Here is a 15,963-nt window from a genome sequence, read left to right as displayed (position 1 = left end):
ATTGGGGATCCTTGGTTTGGGTGCCCCACAGGCACAAAATAAGATTGATTGTATATTATAGATTATTTCCCTTAAAGTCCCTTCCACCCCCGCTGGCTTTCTGTTTTAGGCACTGGACACAAGGACACAGCATTTTCTCCTAGTATTGGGGTGTCACAGCTATAGACTACAAGACACAATGGACACATCACGAGATGCCTTGAGGCTGCACCCTGCAGATGCAAACCCTCCTCCTAGCCCATGAAAGTCCTCATCAACCCCCAGGGAGGGCAGAGCCTTTGCGAGCAGACTGATGTGGGTTCGGGTCCCGGCTCCACCACATGCTACTGTGTGACCCTGGGGGGCTACTTCTCCCCGGGGCTTCCAAGTCATCATTTGTAAACACGGTTGTGATACTGACTGCAGAGAGCTTTTAGGAAGATTACATGACCACATGTATATAGAGCATTCAGTACAGTGCCTGGCATGAAGTTGGCATTCAATAAATACTCATTGAAAGGATGAGAGGATGTTCAACCTTGTCCCTCGTAGGAGATAGTCCTGGCTCTAGAATGCTCACTTACTACAGGTGGACGGACCATCCCTTGGGCTCTCTCCCATGGACATTTGATGGGGCCCAGGGGGTCTCCTGTCCTCCCTGCCACAGCACTTCCACCCACTCTCCATTTACTTAGAGGCCACCTAGGCAGGGGCAGGGAGAGCCCAGCAAAGGCTGAAGTAGATGGGGACAGACGGTGGGGTGCAGCTCAGAGGTAGAGGGAAGAGGAGGGCAGGGAGAGGCAATGAGGGTAGAGGTGGGGAGAGAGGAGCTGGCCAGAGGAGAGAGCTCCCAGCCAGTCCAGCCTCCCCTGCAGCCCGATTCCCAAGACCTGCATCCACTGACCACCCTCTTCTCACCCCATGGGCCCGCCCTGCTCTCTCTCTTTGCACGGGATGGCTTGATCATTTTTGGGGTGGCCAGCTTTCATTCGGTCAGGGTCAGCTCAGGCCTGTGGGAATTATGTAGGCCCTCATCACTGCTGTTCCCCAGATTCAGAATAGCAGTCTCATTAGGGATTGAGAAGAGGGATGAGGTTTCATCTAATTTCTCCTCAGAAGTGGCAATGGCAAAGCCCAGGCAGGATAAGAATGAATGCCTACCGACCTACTACATACCAGGCACTGTAGATACATCATCTCACGATCTATGAGGCAGGCGTCCCATATGGTAGATGAGAGGATGGGTTGAATGGGTTCAGAGAGGTTAGGTGACCTGCCCAAGACTGCACAGCCAGTTAGTGGCAACAGGTGGGATTTGAAGACAGATCTGTTGCACTCAGTGGGGAAGAATTTAAGTTCGAGCTTAAAACTAGGGTTTTGTATTTGAAAACATTGCTCTGGGCAGAGGCTCATGGTTTCACCATTCTGCCAAAGGGGTCCCCAGCACCTTGGAACAAAAAGTTCCAAGCTCCTACCCTGAATGCCGGTACCATCATGGGAAAACAGAACATGGCCTGTTCCGGTGGAGCCAAGAAAACAACTGGGCAGCAAACTGAGTAGCATGGCGTGCACAATAAGGACCCAGCCTGGAGAACGCTGACCTAGAATCCTGCCAACCCAGACTGGAAGCCCCGAGAAGGAATGCGAGTCTTGACGGCCCAAGGCAGAGTCAACTTTCTTCTGTCCCCAGCTCCATGCCTGGCACATAGTAGGTTCTCAATAACTGTGTGTAAAGTCGAGGTGAGTCTTGATCTAGGTTTGGAAGGCTAGAAGGCTGGAATATGGATTTCCCCTTTTGTATGACTACATGGGGCCAAGTGCACATGGAAGAAGAGTAATGAAAGTGACAAATAACCGTGCAGCCTCTGACGGTTTACAAAGCACTCATTCTTCTTAATCTCAGGATCTTGACAGAGGTGGAGGAGAATATTTGTAGTATTTTCAATTTATGGGTGAAGCAACTGAGCCCCAGAGAATGACTTGCTTCAGGTTTGCAGAGCATGCATGTGAAGTCAGGCCTGCAGTTTCCAAATTCTGTGGAGTGAGTGACAGAGCGATGGGTTGTCTTGTCTGGAGCAGGGAGGCCCCTGGAGGCTGGTGAGATGGAAGTACAGTGGGTGGGGGGCCTGTGACCCAGGAGGCCCTGCATCACCGGTTCAGCTTCTCCCGGCGGAGAGCATGCCCTCCGAATGACTTCTGTAGGTGTGTTTGTGACATGTTCAGCAGGTGTAAGAAGGATGGGCCAGTGCCAAAGGCCAAGCCCAGAGGTGTTTCAGATTTTTCCCTTTATGCCCCTGCAACCAAGCCCTGCTCTCCTGCACATATAAGAGACCCAGGCTACGGCTGTGGCAGTCAGTGGCCTGGCCCTTCTCGCTTCTCCCTGACAACTCTGAGCGTGTTCCTCTCTCTCCAGCCATGCTCATCAGACAGCAGTGTGTCCGAGGCGGGCCCCAGGGCTTTAGCTGTGGCTCAGCCATCGTAGGTGGAGGCAAGAAGCCTGCTTTCAGCTCGATCTCCATGTCTGGGGGCACAGGCACCTGCTCCGGGGGCTTCAGTAGCAGAAGCCTTTGCAACCTCGGGGGAAACAAGAGCATCTCCATCGGCACGGCTGGGTGCTGGCGAGGCGCTGGGTTTGGGGCTGCTGGAGGTTTGGGGGCTGGCTGCTTTGGCCTTGGATTCGGGGGCTCCTTTGGTGGACGGGGTGGTGCTGGCTTCCCCGTCTGCCCTGCTGGAGGGATTCAGGAGGTCACCATCAATCAGAGCCTGCTGACGCCACTCCACATGGAGATTGACCCTGAGATCCAGAAGGTCCGGACCGAGGAACGGGAGCAGATCAAGACCCTCAACGACAGGTTCGCCTCCTTCATTGACAAGGTGAGCTGGCCCCTTGGCCAGATAAGGTGGTAGAAGCCAGGATTTCTGAGTCCTGGCATCTCAGACCTGAGCCTGCTGCGGACTTGGGAAAACTGTGAACTTCTCTGGGCCGCTGTTTCCCACCCGGTTAAGGAGAGTCATTACTCTTTCTCTTTTGTCCTATGACTGGTGGGAAAACAGGCTGCTCAACGCAGTTCAATACTTGGATTTCCCGACGTGCTGTGTGTTACTGGGCAAATCATTCAGCTTTTCTGGGTCCAGTCACCCCAGCTATAAAGTGGGTTCCTTGTTTCCCTGCTTCTTCTCAGATTTTGGTTTCATAAATAATATGGCTAATAATTTAATAGTTAATTAATTATAGTTAATATAATAGCTTAACGACTGGCACTTCTGTTGTCGGAGCGGAAGAAAACCAGGCTGGTTTCCCAAATGAGAAAGGGACTGACTCTAATGGTAGATTAGAGTTCCTGGTAGGACCTTGGAAGGTCATTGTGTTCATCCTCCTGATTCTGGGCAAAATTGCTCATTTCTGGGTCTGTTTGAAGAGGATAGGGGATGGCTCTCTGATTTTCTTTTTTGTAGTCCACTTCCCTACTCCATGCAAGGTCTGGAGGTTCAAGTCTTTTCTGCTGTATGCTGTGCTTCCGTATGATGGATGATAGCAAAGAGATTAGTTCCAGAGAGTCATTAATCCAAAGATGAATGACTGAATAGATGGCTGTAGCACGTTTGGCCCAGGGTGCCCTGGTTCTCTGTGCATCGAAGTCTTACTTCTCTTAGATGAATGGGGCAAGAATGAACAATCTTGGAGTAGATCGAGTGGGAATATTTGCTCTTCTTGCTAGTTTGAATGAACCCATAGCAGCTTAAAAGGGCTTTATTGTGACTCTAGGACCTATAGATGTTAAAGTAAGACCAAGGGTTGGGTGCTTCCTTGTCTAATCTCCCATCATCACTTTAAGTTCAAACTGTGATCAGTCACCCTTACCTGCTTTTCTTACAATTCTGAAGCACCTAAAGTAGAAATATCATGCCAAACCCTGGTTTACCTGGCTAGATCTCTTCCTAGAGGGAAAGTTCAGGGAAATCCTCTTGCAGCAGTGAGTCTATGAGACTCAGAATATGTCTAGGGCTTGATCTTAAATATTTATACTCAGTTGTGCACAGGTTCACAGGGACACACCAGGTCCATTTATAAGAAAGCTTGTTTAAAACATCTTCAGTGAATTTATCATTCCTTTGCCTTGGGTCAGGATCACTTTGAATGCAATAGCCCTTAGGCTGTGGTTGTATCTCCTAAGTTTGTTTTATTTTATTATTTCATAGAAGTTCAGTATTCTCAGCAACTCATCCCTTCTCAGTAGTTCTGGATCCCTGTGGTCGGGAAGTTGTTCTTGCTGCACAGTCAGGCCCCGATGCTTGGGCTCTGCTCTGTTCTTCCCAACACACGTGGCCCACTTGCTGCTATGGAGCGGGGCCGCCATGTTGACCCCAGCAGATAATGCCTGAAGTTGCAACATGGTGGCCCTACTCGGATGGCTCTTGGGCTCCCTGGTTAGCTTGGATTGACGGGGATGGTGTTGGCCAGCCCTCCTGCCAGAGATTCAGGCCCTCATCTGTCGGTTGGTCCCTGTGTTAAATACAGGTGCGGTTCTTAGAGCAGCAGAACAAGGTTCTAGAGACCAAGTGGAACCTCCTTCAGCAGCAGGCGACAGCCACATCCAGCAAAAACCTTGATCCCTTCTTTGAGGCCTACCTCAGTGCCCTGAGGAAGCAGCTGGATACCTTGACCAACAACAAAGGACGCCTGCAGTATGAGCTGAAAATCATGCAGGACAGCGTGGAGGACTTCAAGGCCAAGTATTTGGGGAGGGGATGTGACAATCTGCCCAGCCATGCCCCAGGCCCCCCGGGCTCCTCTTCATCATTTAGAATCTCAGGCTCTGAAGAGACCCCAAAGGGTCAGGGAGGACCTCCAGTCTGTTCCCATGCTTCTACATGGTCACTTTTTAAATGGGGTGAGGTCTAGTAACCCTAAGTTGCCCCAAACAGAAAATGAGTGATGTATTCAGAGAGCTGGGCTTGCCATATACAAATAAGATAAAAAACCGAACAGATGGAAAATAATACAGCAGGGTTAGAAGAATACAGGCTGTAGAGATAGATGGACTTGCTTGGCATACTGATTCCTTCACTTACTAGCTGTGTGATCTTGGGTGACTTGCTTAACCTTCTCTGAACCTTAGTTTTCATCATCTTTAAAATGGGGATAATAGTTCTACTTTATAGGTTGTGAGAATTAAATGAAATTAAATGAGATAGAGAGAGCTGGTAGCATAGTGCTGGACATAAAATGAACATTGAATGCAGAGTAACTCTTATTATGCTCATTATGGGATGGAGCTGAGAAAAATACCAGCTCCCTCTCTCAATTCACTCTCACACCAAAGAAAAAGAACTGGAGTATTGGCAACCCTCCTGAGAATTTAATCCACCCAATGGCCAAAGGACAGCCCTTCTATGGAGATAAAGTCGACCAGATCATTGCTGGTTCTCCTCCTCACATCTTATCTCTTGCAAACAGTCTTTTTAAAATTTGTTTTTCACTTCTCTGAGTAAACTAGGGTCTAGACTGGTACCTCATATGCTGTAATTACTCAATAAATGTAGGTGGAATGAATATCTGTATGAACGTGGGAAAATGTAGCCAATTAGATGGATTTTTCCAGGTAGTTAGATGTTTGAAAACCAGCAGGAGAGAGTGAGAAACAGTAGCTCACTGTGGGGCTTTTGTTTTTTTTTTTTTTTTTGCGGTACCCGGGCCTCTCACTGTTGTGGCCTCTCCCGTTGCGGAGCACAGGCTCCGGACGCGCAGGCTCAGCGGCCATGGCTCATGGGCCCAGCTGCTCCACGGCATGTGGGATCTTCCCAGACCGGGGCACGAACCCGTGTCCCCTGCATTGGCAGGCGGACTCTCAACCACTGTGCCACCAGGGAAGCCCTTGTCTTTTTTTTTTTTTTTTTTTTGCATCTTCCCATCCCCAGGTATGAAGATGAGATCAACAAACGTACAGCTGCTGAAAATGACTTTGTGGTCTTAAAGAAGGTAAGGGTTGAAGGCGGGTAGGGATGTGCTCCCACTTCCCTTGGGAGTGGCCTTTGGCTTGAATCATGGGTTCGGTCCATCCCTCTCATCTCCACCCCACTTGGTACTATCCAGATCTCACTGAACTATGAATTAAGGCTGTGAAAAAAAAGCCCATTTGGATAATTAACTTCCATGTCTGCAGGTGGCTTTAGGGGCAGAATAGTCCAAATGATTAGTCCCCCGCCACCTCACCTGGTGCTACCTTGTGTGTCACATAACACTCCCTGCCCCCTGTTGGAATGCCTGTACCTTGTCTCTTATCCTCCCCCTTCCTCTGCAGGACGTGGACGCCACCTACATGAACAAGGCAGAGTTGGAGGCCAAAGTGGAGGCCCGTAATGATGAGATCAACTTCCTGAGGGTCCTCTATGCTGCGGTGAGGACTCCATTCCCCCACCCCCACCCCCCCATTCAGGGAAGGGACTCCTCCATCTGTGAGGCTGCTGGTCGGAATTGACAGTTCGTTGAAAGGACTCCAGCTCCCTTACTTCAGGGCCGTGGGCTCTCAGCAAGGTCATGGATAGAAAGGGTTGAAGTGAGAGATTCAACTGAGAGGTCTCAAAACCAGAGGTTGTCTTAGAAGATTAGGTCTAAAGATTGCATGGGATAGAAGTTATTGCTGTCTAGCATTTCTCTGGTGAAATAGATCCATTCCCTTCCCTTCCATGTAACATACTCAGGGCCCCCTGACCTGGAGGAGCTTAGGGAGCAGTAGAGACTACAAGCATTGTTTTTCTGACTTGAGATATCACCAACCACATGATTTCTACAGAGAAATTTACCCCTCCTCCTTCTCTGTATGCTTTGGGAATGCCAAGTTGGCTTCCATCTGAGCCTGTGGCATGGCCATTTCCATGGTGATGGCAGGTCTCTGGTGTCAGAGATTAGGGAAGACTCTCCAGGAGGCCTGATGTGAGACATTTTCCCTGCAGGAGCTGTCCCAGATGCAGACCCACATCAGTGACATGTCTGTGGTCCTGTCCATGGACAATAACCGCAACTTGGACCTGGACGGCATCATCGCCGAGGTCAAGGCCCAGTACGAGGACATCGCCCAGAGGAGCAAGGCCGAGGCCGAGGCCTTGTACCAGACCAAGGTGGGTGTCGGGCTCGAGCCCAAGAGAAGTGAGGGGTAAAACTGGTTCTTCTGGGTGGCACTGATCCTGGTCTGCCTGGAGACAGCATGACATTTTGTATTATTCCTGCCACCTGTGGCTATTCTTGAGAATAGACTCTATCCAAAGACCCCTGACCCCTGATTCCCTGTGTCTCCTGGGTCTCAGGTCCAGCAGCTCCAGGCCTCAGTCGAACAACATGGTGACAGCCTGAAGAGCACCAAGAATGAGATTTCAGAGCTTAACAGGATGATCCAGAGGCTGCAGGCTGAGATCGAGAATGTCAAGAAGCAAGTATGTGTCACCTCTACCCGGCCTCGGTACAGGGCCAGGGGCCTGAGGCAGATGCCTCCACAGTAGACAAGCAGATAAGGCATCAGACCAGAAGATCTTGAGCTAGTCTGCGGGGGATTTGTAGCTCTTTGCATAAGTCATACCCAGATCTTTTCAGCAATATCCTAGTTAACATGACATGATAACCTCAGCAAATAAGTTTTCCTGGCTCTTTTTCATTGGTTTTGCTCATTTTATCTAATCAGTCTGGTGGGGGCATTGGTGGACCCTAGCTGGAGTGAATAAAATACATAAGAGTCAGGGAAGGTGGGGAGAAGGACATACAGAATTCTGACATCCTAACCCAAGCAAAGCTGCTACAGGAGAGGGGACAGATTTAGAGGTCTTGACAGCAGGACCCTGGTGATTGCCTGTCCCGTGCCCCGTCTGCAGTGCCAGACTCTGCAGGCATCCATGGTTGATGCAGAGCAGCGTGGGGAGGTGGCCCTGAAAGATGCCTACAGCAAGCGCACAGAGATGGAGGTCGCCCTGCAGAAGGCCAAGGAGGAGCTGGCCCGGATGCTGCAAGAGTACCAAGAGCTCATGAGTGTGAAGCTGGCCTTGGACATTGAGATCGCCACCTACCGCAAGCTGCTGGAGGGCGAGGAGTGCCGGTGAGGGGGGCTAAGGCAGGGTGGGAACAGGAGGAAGGGAGAGGGTCCAGAGCCATGGCCAGTCCGGGACACCTCTGCTGGACCACTTGCTTCTGTGCTGGTGTGTTATGAATCAGGACGGTGTTATATAACAGGTTCACATTCAGGCCTCAAATCCGGCCGCTGAAGGATGGGAGGGTGCTTGATACCTGCTTGTTGAGCGAAGTGTGGCTCCAGGTTTGCTGAGGTTCACTGCTCTTTCTGTTGCCCACAGAATGTCTGGAGAATGCCAGAGTGCCGTGAGCATCTGTAAGTACCATCTGCCCCCGCTGTGGCCATTTGTTCACCCCGGTTTGGGGTGAGATTCCTGGTTTCCAGCACTGTTGGAACGACCATGTCCTTGTCTTTCTCCCGCAGCTGTAGTTGGGGGTGCTGCCAGTGCAGGAGGCGTTGGTGGAGGGTTAGGAAGCTGCTCCGGATTTGGCCTGGGTTCTGGCTCCGGAAGTGGTTTTGGCTTTGGTGGTAGTGTTGGTGTCGGCGGCAGTTCCAGCAGCAAGATCATCTCTACCACCACCCTGGCCAAGAGATCCCACCGATAGAGGAGGTGAGGTCCCTGCAGCCGTCTGAGGCCAGCCTGGTCCATTCCTGGTGTCTCTGCTTCCTTCACCTCCACCTCCACCCTCCCTTCCTGGGGCTTATTTTACCAATGCCACCTCAGTGCCAGGGCATGGACTCTGCTCTCTTGGAGTTTGGTAGCTTCTTCCTAATTTGGGCTTGCTGACCCAGCTGGAATGGGAGAGGTGTCAGCTGACTCTTCACCTCCCATGGACAGAGGAGAATCCAGCCAGGCGCTTCATCTCCAGAATTATTAGGGTCGCATATATCCCCACCCAGCCCAATGCCGCCTCCTACCAGATCCCGGATCTCCCTCTACAGCAGGACCAAATTCCTTCTCCATCACTTGGCAGCAACTGACCCTGCAAGGTCAGGACAAGAGCCACTCAGTACCCTGTCCACCTCTTCTCCTTCCCTCTGTCCATCTTTGGGTGAATCTTCAATAAAAAGCTTTTGTCATTCACTTTGAGCAATCGTGTTTGTTCCTTGGGGAGAAGTCTCAAGAATTCAGGTGAAAGTGAAGGAGGCTGGGGCCTGAGGGGTCTGTTTGTCCAAATCAAGTTTATCAGCTAATTTCTCAGATCTCTACTTCTAAGTTGCCCAGATTATTAGGACAGAAGGGTCATGTGTGGAGCCTGAAGGCTGCCTACAGAACAGGAGCACAGTCTCAAAGCAACCAACAGTTATCCAAAGATCGTGCATTGCAGGCAGTCAGGGTGGGGCCATCTCAGTGCTGAGACCCAGGAGTATCTGGCGGGAAGGGGTGCAAGTCTGGAGGTGTGGGGTATAGGGCAGGTATGGGGACAGGCAGTCAGAGGTCTCCACTGAATATAGAACAAGAGGTTAGGGAGCTTATGGAGAGTTTATGCTCAGCGTCTAGCAACTCCCTGTCTTCACGAAACTCCAGGCATGGGCTTTCCCACCAAGCCAGCAAGGCTTTTGGGAACTTGTTCGCAGAATCAACAAGGTCACGACTGTTGGATGGAGAAATGAAAACATGTTGCTCTCACAGAGCTTTCATGCTGAGCTCACTTGCCCTTGTCCTCAGGTGATTCTGTCAGAAGTTATGTCTGAGTGGCTGTCCCTGAGTGGTGGGAGAGAGGGGGGTGTGAGGCAGGTCTTTGGGGGCATTGGAGGGTGTAGCTTCCTGTTTGGGGCCAGCCCTGGAGATTCCGTTTGGATTCAGAGGTGGGGGGTCTGGGTATAGCCTTTGTGGACATACTGTTTTTATACTGGACCGATTCCAAGATACCTGGAGCATCACAATCTTCCCTTCTTCAGAGGAAGTCCGCACAGCTCCCCTTGTGCAGTCTGACCTAAATCCCTTCTACTACGGTTGCAGACTGCACTCACTCCCCTGGCCGTCAGTTGGTGCCTCCCACCCTCGACTGCCAGGGAGCGCATGCAGACTCCAATCCCTCCTCATGGTGCCTCCCACGGGCCCTTACTATGTGTAGAACAAAGGGCACGCCGTTTGCCCAAGGCTGGTCTCTGCCCATGGGGCCTTCGCCACATGCAGGCAGGCTCAGGGCAGCAGGGCTGAGCAGCGAAATGTTAACCTCACGGGTTTGTGCTCCCAGGCAGGGGCCTCCTGCCAGGAGCAGCTGCTCCCTGCTCCCTGTGCTGGCCAGCTGGTCCTCCAAGAGCTAATCTCCCCATAGACCTGGGGTTCACCCCGTGTGGCAGAGCAGGAAGTCTTTGACTTCTTTCCATCACTGCACCCCTCCCCTGGGAGAATGCTGAATCGGCTCTTTTCCGAGTTTCTGGGGTGGGGAGGAGGAGTCAAGGGTTGGAAGCAGGGGAGGGCTTCTCAAGTTCACCCACCGGGAAGTTGTAGGTCGCGACGGGCCAGGCCAAGAAGCCGAAGCCCAGAAGCCGGGCAGGTTACTGCCTTTTTTGTGCCCTCTGAGTGGACGGAGTGCGGGAGCGGGGTGTAGCCAGCCTGAGTATCACTGTCGGGTCTCTCAGGGCCTCCTCAGTTGAATTTAATGACTTACACTCAAAGTTAGATGGTAGAAATAAAATTAAAGGTCCCTGCCATCCTGTCATTCTGAGCCCGATGGAAAAGACATAGAAACGTGTGACCATAGTACAGCGTGGTAAGACCTACAGGCTGGTGTGCCAGGGGCTCTGGGCACAGAAGTGCACCCAAGCAGGGAATCAGAGAAGGCCTCCTGGAGGAAGTGACTCTGCCCTGAGTTGGAGCTGGTTAGGGAAAGAGGGAGGACGGGTGGGGGGGTATTTTCCAGCTGGAGGGAGAGGCTCACGCAAAGAGTCAGAGACTTGAGAGCACATAGGCCCTTTATGGAACCTGGAACTGTTTGGCACAGGTGAAGAGCCAAGTAGGTGATGGGCAGGGGCTGTGAGAATTGAGTCTGAAGATCTTGGTGGATCTCAGATCTCAAAGCACCTTGATGCCAGGCTGGGAGTTTGAATTTGACCTTGACTTTGAAGGGCTATAGGCAGGGGAGTATCATAATCTAAGTTGTGTGCTGTAAAGCTGCCGTGTGGAGAGTATGGGAATTTCAACTGACCTTAAGGCCGAATCCAACCATCAGTGAGATCAACTGTGTTTAAGGCAAATAAATCAAGCCAATGAACAGATGGTTGAGTGGGAGGCAGGTGATAGGCCTGGCGAAGCTGGACAGATATCTACCTCTGCCACACTCCCCAGGCAAAGGCACAGTCTGCCAGGCTGAGCTCGGCTCCTTGCTTTGACCCCTCTCCCCATAGTTCCAGGAGCTGCAGCTGGCAGCTGGCTGGCATGGGGATGACCTCAAACACACCAAGAACGAGATCTCAGAGCCGACCCGGCTCATCCAAAGGCTGCACTCGGAGATCGAGAGTGTGAAGAAGCCGGTGAAGGGGCTTTGGGGTTTCCTGGCTCAATCCCAAGGGAGGGGTGAACTGTCAATCATATACACTCCCCCATGCCCCTTCTCCTTCTCTGGGTCCTCCATCTCAGAAAGCCCTTCCTCAAATGGAGCCCCTGCTCTCATCGCCTGCACTTAGCTCCCACCTGAACTCTGGAACAATTGGAAGGGCCTTTTCAGAAAGCCAAGGGGCTGGGAATAACAAGCCCCCCAGTCCCAGGTTGACAGGACTCTATCGCCATGCATGGGGTTTTGCTCTAGGAAGTGGGGCAGGACAGGGCTTGGTCCAACCACAGTAAGCACTTGGGGCGGGCGGCGGGAAGGGAGGCTCAGGCTGCCTTAGAACTGAGGGGGCAATGCCACCTCCTGGCCCTTAGTGCTCCAACCTGGAGATGGCCATTGCTGATGCCGGGCAGCGGGGCAACTGCACCCTGAAGGATGCTTGAGCCAAGCTGGATGAGCTGGAGGCCACCCTGCTCCAGGTCAAGGAGGAGCTGGCCCGGATGATGCATGAGTACCAGGAACTTATGAGCACCAAGCTGGCCCTGGACATCGAGATCGCCACCTACCGCAAGCTGCTGGAGGGTGAGGAGTGCCAGTGGGTGATGGGAGGGGTCTTAGAATGTTAGGGCTGGAAGGACTTTTGGAATCCTCTGACTCAATTTCCCAGATGGGGGGGCAGGCTGCTGGAGGGGCTGGAGATGCTTTTTTAGGTCACCCACAAACGTAGCCTTATACAGAATCTGGTCAGATAATAAGATGATGATTTCCTTTAGGGTTCTCTTTCCAGTCTTCAGACTATGATGGGGAGAAAGTTTCAGTGTAGTGCTGTTGTATCTCTAACACTGCTGCTCTGACATTTGCAAATGTCCCTGTTAGTAAAGAGATGGTAGATCTCAGCTTCACAGCCTCTGGGCAGACAAAAATATCTAGCCAAAATTTTAAAAAAATTGTTTCATTCATTATATTATTTTTACTGCTACAGTTTTTGTCTTTTTTGGTCCAGCAATACTGGTTTTCTGTTTACCCTGGTGATATAAGACTTCCTTTTAAGAGAAATGCATTTTTTATTATAAAAGGCAGGATCAATGGAAAATACTAAATATATAAGAGTATGAGTTATACGTGGTCGTAGCAACAATTGGAAGGGTGGTACATGAAGCATTGACATTTGAAAAACCCTGTTCTAACCTAGCACCATTTTATAAATGAGACCCAGAGAGGAGAAGTTATTGGTCCTAAAATCATACAGTTGGTTCCTTAGCGGCAACTCCTGATGCTAGCGTTTCTACACGTGTATTTATTCGGCAGTAGCCCCACAGGGATGAAGAAATGGGCTGAAGAGAAGCATGGCAGGAGGGCCTCTGGGAGGTGGTGTTGCCATGGCGGTGGGGGGGGCGCTCCAGGGTTGAAATTCGCACATCTCTGAAGGGGAAAGAGCAGGTGAGGAGGGAAAGAGAGGTGCTTAGAGTCACACAGGTGCACTTCATGCCACCTGGCCAGCTAGAGGGCTTGTGGAGGCTGCGGTAGCCTGGCTGATGATTCCAGGCTGGGGTGAGCATAACTTGGATTCCATGTAAAGGAGATTTACCTGTGCTTTTCTCCCTGTGCAGGATGTCTGGAGAATATACCAATTCTGTGAGCATATGTGAGTATTTCACTCCCTGAAAGAGTATTTTTAGCCCATTAATGAACACAAAGTAAGCAGTCCCCTACAACCAGGACCCCTTGGAAGAGTCTGGGCTCTGCCTGGTAGAGCATCATTGTCCTAATCGCCTCCTTTGATGAGACCTTCGGCCTCTTCCTCTGTGGAGTCAGCTTCCCATCACATTCTGACATTTCACACTGACCCCTTCCCCAGAAACCTCACCCATGCTAAGATGAGACTCTCAGTCCTACCCTCTTGTGTCACTCCCATCCCGGCTTTCCTTCATGACGGAAGCTGTGAGTTGGAAGAGGGACACCTCCTCAATCAGACTGGGACCTGTGCACGGAAACACTGCGTGAGCCAGCAAAAGCTCCCCTGGAATGAGCAATCAGGAACTGCTTTGAAAAAAATTAAGAATGTCTTCTTGAGTTAAATGCAAGACTTTTTGGCTTATGCGATACTTGGGCATCATCTGTTCTTTGGGGGAAGCCCCTGCTACTAGAATGAGGAGGCTCTGGGTTTGGGGGTCCTGCGGCATCTGGGCTGATTCTCCCAGTGCTTGAGCTGCCCAGGAATTGAGCATACATCACTAAACTCAAGTCCACTGTTGATGTGGAGTGTTTGTGTAAGAGGGACACATTAAAGCTAGTTGGGGCTGGGAGGTTGGAGAGGACTTTGGGTCAGCCTTGTCCTGGGACACACCCTTATCATCCCTCCCTCTGTCCTCCACAGCAGTCATCAGCAGCTCCATGGCCAGGACCGCAGGCGCAGGAGTCGGCTTTGGGTTCAGCGGTGCCAACACCTATGGCTATTGGCCCAGCTCTGTCGGCAGGGGCTATGGCATCCTGTCTGGGAGCTGTGTCACTGGCAGTGGGAATTGCAGCCCCCGCGGGTGGCCAAAACTAGGCTGGGGAGTGCACGTGAATTTAAGGATTGCTGGGGAAGACCCCAGCTCTGAGCTTACCCACCAAGAAAACCACAAAATAAAGTGAAAGACAGCTGTCCAGACATCTTGCTCTGGTTTCTCCTGGACTCCCTGCTCCAGGAAATTCCTCCATCACATTTGTCATCATCCCTTCCTTGCTTTTCTTCTCCACTGACATGTCCTCTCTTGCAACTCTCTGCCTTAGTCCTTCTTAATTAAGAATAGGGATTCTAGCCCATCCTTCTGCTTTCACACCAAGAGGCCTCTTAACCCAGCCTCCCCTTCCTGCTGCATTGCCAAGGATAAAGACTTGACCCTTTCTCTGGCTGCATGCCCCCTTGCAGATGAAGTTTTTCTCTAAAGGGCATCCCAGGCCTCCTGTTGCTCCTTCCATGCCCTGGCTTAGGTAGTTATTCAGCCATATGCTCCATGGGTACAGGAGATTACAGGTCCACTGATAGACCTGCAAGGACTGTATCTTGCTAGAGCAACGTCAGCTCTGGGGAAACACCTGGTTATTTGTTGTACCTTGCATGGTCCCTGCAGACTATAGCTGGGAGCACCCCTGCAGACTGATCCCATCAATGAAGGGATCTGTGTCCTCAGCATGTATGTTTTTGTCCTGGTTCAGGCCTCTGTCCCGGCTTCCTCGTCTCACCAATAAACTTGTACAGCTCATGCAGGCCCAGGATGCTTTTTTCTCCTAAGGGAATCCTCATCTTAGGCCAAGTCTCTTCTGTATGTAGAGGTCAATGGCCTGGAGCCCAGGGCATCTGAGGCTCAGTGTCTTCCATAGAGACCCGAAGTATCCTTTGATCTGAGTGAAAGACATCCTTGCACGGATGGCAGGACCCCACCATCACCTCCGCTGGATTTTGTGATACTCAGGATTCATCTCTGTCCCCCATCCCCAGCAGATGCATCTTTTTTTTTTTTTTTTTTTTTTTTTTTTGCGGTACGCGGGCCTCTCACTGTTGTGGCCTCTCCCGTTGTGGAGCACAGGCTCCGGACGCGCAGGCTCAGCGGCCATGGCTCACGGGCCCAGCCGCACTGCAGCATGTGGGATCTTCCCGGACCGGGGCATGAACCCGTGTTCCCTGCATCGGCAGGCGGACTCTCAACCACTGTGCCACCAGGGAAGCCCCAGATGCACCTTTGAAGTCATGCTTTTCTCAGATGAATGCACCGGTGAATGGAAAACCTTCGAGAACGTTCAGATTCTCAGCAGAGAGAGGGAGTCAACATTTGTCTTGTGGCAAAATTTAAAACTGGCCAAGAGGCAGCAGAAGGCCAGTTCCAGAAAACCTGGGGATCGAGTTATAGCTGTTCCTTGTTCTCTGGGAAAAGGTCAAAGGTAGATTCTGTTTCAAGTAATGACCCATGTTCTCTTGGTGCCTGGGGAAGGTTCACTGGGTTGAACGTGGTTGTGAATGTATATGTACGAGTTGTGTTTTAAGCATGGGGGGCATCTCTGTTACACGCCACTCAGCTTCCAAACACTCTTGTGCTCAGAGCCTTCTTTTTTTTGGCTGTGTTGAGTCTTCATTGCTGCGCGCAGGATTTCTCTAGTTGCAACGACCAGGGGCTACCCTTTGCTGTGGTGTGTGGGCTTCTCATTGTGGTGGCTTCTCTTGTTGTGAAGCACGGGCTCTAGGCATGCGGGCTTCAGTAGTTGTGGCTCGCGGACTTTGTTGCCCTGTGGCATGTAGGATCTTCCTGGACCAGGGATTGAACCTGTTTCCCCTGCATTGGCAGGCAGATTCTCAAACATTCTCAAACATTGCACCACCAGGAAAGTCCCTCAGATGTACGTTTGAGACCTTTCTCAAAGGTCTCTAGGCCATGACTATGCTGGCAGGA

General features: G+C 51.3%; 1 protein-coding gene across 1 annotated transcript; it reads left to right on the top strand.

Moving 5' to 3' along the window:
* Positions 1-2,392: 2,392 nt before the first annotated feature.
* On the top strand, positions 2,393-10,146 carry KRT4 (keratin 4). Its single transcript, XM_022572096.2, has 9 exons — positions 2,393-2,853; positions 4,499-4,713; positions 5,899-5,959; positions 6,282-6,377; positions 6,934-7,098; positions 7,285-7,410; positions 7,843-8,063; positions 8,317-8,351; positions 8,460-10,146. Exons 1-9 carry the CDS (start codon positions 2,395-2,397, stop codon positions 8,639-8,641), a joined length of 1,560 nt encoding a protein of 519 aa, XP_022427804.2. The 5' UTR covers positions 2,393-2,394; the 3' UTR covers positions 8,642-10,146.
* The last annotated feature ends 5,817 nt before the right edge of the window (positions 10,147-15,963 follow it).

Source organism: Delphinapterus leucas, chromosome 11, assembly GCF_059928025.1.
Source record: "Delphinapterus leucas isolate spDelLeu-1000000601 "Yukka" chromosome 11, BTC_Dleu_Yukka2, whole genome shotgun sequence".
Taxonomy (NCBI): domain Eukaryota; kingdom Metazoa; phylum Chordata; class Mammalia; order Artiodactyla; family Monodontidae; genus Delphinapterus; species Delphinapterus leucas.
This window is presented reverse-complemented; position numbering and strand designations above follow the sequence as displayed.

What these genes read in the sequence shown, in the direction of transcription:
- KRT4 (XM_022572096.2), top strand. Translation starts at nt 2,395, where the DNA reads ATGCTCATCAGACAGCAGTGTGTCCGAGGCGGGCCCCAGGGCTTTAGC. An exon ending in GTGGAGGACTTCAAGGCCAA is followed by an intron (nt 4,714 to 5,898) that starts GTATTTGGGGAG and finishes TCCCATCCCCAG; the next exon opens with GTATGAAGATGAGATCAACA. An exon ending in CTGGAGGGCGAGGAGTGCCG is followed by an intron (nt 8,064 to 8,316) that starts GTGAGGGGGGCT and finishes TGTTGCCCACAG; the next exon opens with AATGTCTGGAGAATGCCAGA.